General features: G+C 35.5%; 1 protein-coding gene across 1 annotated transcript in view; it reads left to right on the forward strand.

The window, feature by feature from the left end:
* TMEM144 (transmembrane protein 144) overlaps window positions 1-3,956 on the forward strand; it is a 12,707-nt gene that overhangs the window by 5,166 nt on the left and 3,585 nt on the right. The window contains exons 5-8 of the mRNA XM_009078425.1: window positions 159-240; window positions 1,362-1,435; window positions 2,343-2,461; window positions 3,664-3,783. Of these exons, the coding sequence (XP_009076673.1) occupies window positions 159-240; window positions 1,362-1,435; window positions 2,343-2,461; window positions 3,664-3,783 (395 nt within the window). The remainder of the gene's footprint in view (window positions 1-158; window positions 241-1,361; window positions 1,436-2,342; window positions 2,462-3,663; window positions 3,784-3,956) is intronic.

The following is a 3,956-nucleotide window of genomic DNA, read 5'->3' on the forward strand; positions in this document are numbered from 1 at the left end:
TTTAAAATATATTGAAGTGACTCTAGTGTAATAATGAAAACAAAGTATAACAGCAAATGTAACTTTATAATAGCAAATATAACTTTTGTCTCTGAACACTAAATGTTATGTCCTTATGAACTGAATTGGTATTTATTGCTGTATTTTTCTCTTCCGAGTGCTGTCATATTTCTTTTTATAAAAACTGAAGTCCAGAGTTCTTCAGCTTCATTAGAAAGCACTCCGTTACTGAGAGAAAGTGTAAGTACTCTACAGTTGTTATTTCACGGCAGCAAAAGTGCATACCCATTTAAAAGCAAAAAATATGTTTGTTAGCCAGGTTTCCTAGGATTTATGGTAGACTAGATAAAACAACATAATTATATATTGATTGTGTCTTACTTTGTGGGTCGTGTATATCCATTTGAATATTAGCAACAGAAGAGGTTTTCCCAAGTGTTCTTTCTTGATTGTCAGCTTTAAATGACTTAGAAAGTCGTTTTCCATTATGATGGAGATTATACAAAAGACAGAGTGTATTACTTTACTATGTGAGAAGAGGAAGCAATTTCAATTAAACTTTAGCTATGAAGCTAGGAGAGTGCTCAGGTGAAAAGCCAGATTTTTGCCTGATTACAGAGCCAGGAGACTGTCAAGGGTTACTGACTGTCATCATCAGCTGTGGCATGGGTTGGAGGCCAAGGAGGGGTACCATACTGGCTGTTGCTCCTTTGGGAGCCCAAGGTATGCAACAACAGCTGGAGAACAATAGGTTCCTATTACCATTGTACCTTACTCTTAGAGGTCAGTGTCCAGTTACTACCTGAATGGAGAGCCCCTGAGAGTTTTCTAGCTGTGCTCAGTGCTTAGTAGAGGTTCCAGTCTACCAGACTAAATCACAGAAGACAGTTTGATTGCAGGATTAGAATAAAGGAATGTTGCAATTTCTTTATACTGCAGACAGGGGTGTTAATTTCCCCGTTCGCAAATAGTCCTAATACTTAGTGAGCTATCAACAAAAGGTAAAACCACATCTTAAATAAAATCTATAGATTAAAACATTCATCAAGTTTAAGTTACTAAGGTCAGATCTACCTGCATGCAGATGTAAAAAAAAATGCGAGTGAGTACTCTGTTATGGAGTAAGCCTGAAGTCTATATCCAAACTCATACTTGTAAACTTCAAGATAGATAGATCCAATTATTAGTTTTATTTTTAAAAAATATATCTATTTTCTTCAGAGTATTTCTGTAAATTCCTGTTGGTTTTGCTTCTGTTTTCATTTTATTTTCTTAGACAAAACTTCTGTTTAATACAATGTGTGAGATTTTAAGAAATCAAACAAAACTAAACTTCCGTGAAAACTCTTGTGTTTTTGCAGTCTATTAATGTTTCTGAAGATGACTCTGATGACTCATGGGTGAACAGACTTTCTCCAGCAAAAAAGAGACTCATGTAAGTTATTAGCAGTTCTTTTACTGGTACAGACCAAGTAGCCAGAAAAAGCAGTTGAACACGGCATAAGAGCAGAATTTGTGTCCTGTGGTCTTCCTTGTAAAATTATGCACTAATAAATACCAGGATTTTACATATTAGTATAGTGTGCATATCTATTTATGAATAGTTGCACAACTAACTAGATTATTTCCTTGGCCCTGTTAAGTGTGCTTAACCTTGTCAATTAAGTATGGGGTAGTGCTACCAAAAAAAATCATGTGGCAAAGTAAATAACAATATCAACCAAGTAATTACAGAGCTGTTTTTATCACCTGGTTGATTAGCATGCCAGCACAGAAGAAACCTATGCTAATAACATGCCTCAAAGTGTGGTTTCCAAGGGAATACGTCTGGAGAAGGCATGGCAGTATGATAAGAGCACAGCAGAAGTGCTCCAAGGTGGAAGCAGCAGCTAGCAAGGGCCCAGTGTGGGGAGTGGAGACTTTCAAGAGCACAGCAATCTGAAGCAGAGACAGACTAAAGAGGCAATGAACCTGGGAATGGCTACAGAGAATATATAGACTGCAACAGTGAAGCTGATGGCAGGAGCATTTTTAATATTATTGTTGTTTGTTTTCCCCTAGCTCTGTTTTTAGGAAATCCTAGTTAGCTGATTTCCCATGTCATTAATCTAGACTGCTGAGTCTTGGAGCAGAAATTGTCTGTGTTACTTGGCCACTAAGTATAGGAAAACTAAATGAACAATTTCTACACAAGAAAATATAAATGTGCTAAAATATATTATTTTTAGAGCTAGAATTTGCATATGATACACAGTCTTTAACTTCAATACTGTGCTTAAGTATGTTGTCTACTTCCTTAATTAAAGCTAGGCTATTTTCTCCAATTTTTGCTCTCTTTAAAGAGGATGTAGCCTGGCTGTAGTTGCTGGAATACTCTACGGTTCCAGTTTTGTACCAGTACTTTACATCAAGGACCATGGAAGAAGAAATGAAACTATATACACAGGAGCAAGTCAGTTTGGTAAAGGCTAATAGATCAATTCTGCTTTATTTCGCCATTGTGTTCTCCTGCTTTTTTTAAAGACATGGGGTGAAATTCTTGATATGCCTGAAAATCCACTATGGCAATTTATCAGTTCTGGGCTATATGTTGTCGTAATCATAGTCCTAGCACTCCTTTTTTCTCAGAGAAGAATCACATGATTGAAAACAGTGAGAAACAGACCAAAAGCTACAATACTTAACTCATAGCTGTTTCAGAAGACATTAAATACTAACACTCTCAAAATGCAAAGTTTGTATGCCTGGAGAATGAGGTAAACAAGGACTCAAGCTTGCCAATTGCCAAATTAGTGCACCAATAAAAGAAGAAATGCAGGTTGATCATAACTGATGAATAGAACAGATATATGACAGCAAAAGTAATTAAAGCCATGTAGATTTTTTTAAATTGAAACCTTTTATCATAAACCTAATTGCCAATTTCGAACAGCATTTCCTCTGAACATTATCCTTTAAATTTAGGTTATACTCTATGAGGTAATAGCAGCAGCTTAAGAGCAAAGTGTTGCTGAGATCACATAATGTTGCCATTGTCACATACAATTTCTCTTGAATACTGCAATTTATATATTCCTCAGCTAGGCAAAACAGATGTTGTCATTACTCTAGCTGACTTTCCTGTTCAGAATTTACAGCTCCAAGGAGACAGAGATTGCCTTGCTACATGCTTCTGCTTTACCATGTTGGAAATACTCTTTTTAGCACATACAAAGCACATAAAGGATTCATTATTGTTAATAATTGTAGTGGTGAAAATTACAAAACATCCTTCAAGATAAAAAAAGGCCAAAACTCTGCCACATTTAGCTCATGTGCAGTTGTATTGCCCTTAAATGTACAAAAAAGAAACAAGGCTATATATTCTTAAGGGTTTATTAAATTAATTCACTAATAGGGAGTTCCAAAAATAACTCACAGAAGTGCATAGAAGGCTGTAATAAATGCTGGAGTCAGCACATCAATTAATTCATATTTAATGTATGTCATTGACTGTATCCATCCACAGTCAGACTGGCAACTGAGTTTGTCACAACAAGATTTGAATTTGAGTTGTTAGGAGCAGCACCTCCTTGTCTATATGAATGCTATCAGTGACATAAATTGTGTTAAAATTTATAACTGATATTTTATAGTAATATAATTTTGTAATTTCTCTTTCAGATTTAGATTATGTTTTTGCACACTTCAGTGGAATATTTCTTACAAGTACCATCTACTTTTTGATCTACTGTGCAGTCAAGAAAAATAAACCTAATGTTTATCCACAAGCCATATTGCCCGGTATGACTGGTCTTTAAATTAGCAATTCATTTCAGGTACTTCTGACCATTTTGCAGTCCTTAGTTCAAGCTATGTGTTGGGATTGCAGTTTGCCTTTCAAGTATCTTCATTTGACTTTTTGCCTCTTATGAAAGGTCATTCCTATTAGGTTAATGAGTTAAGGAGAGGAAAGA

This window comes from Acanthisitta chloris, unplaced genomic scaffold (assembly GCF_000695815.1).
Source record: "Acanthisitta chloris isolate BGI_N310 unplaced genomic scaffold, ASM69581v1 scaffold16357, whole genome shotgun sequence".
Taxonomy (NCBI): Eukaryota; Metazoa; Chordata; class Aves; order Passeriformes; family Acanthisittidae; genus Acanthisitta; species Acanthisitta chloris.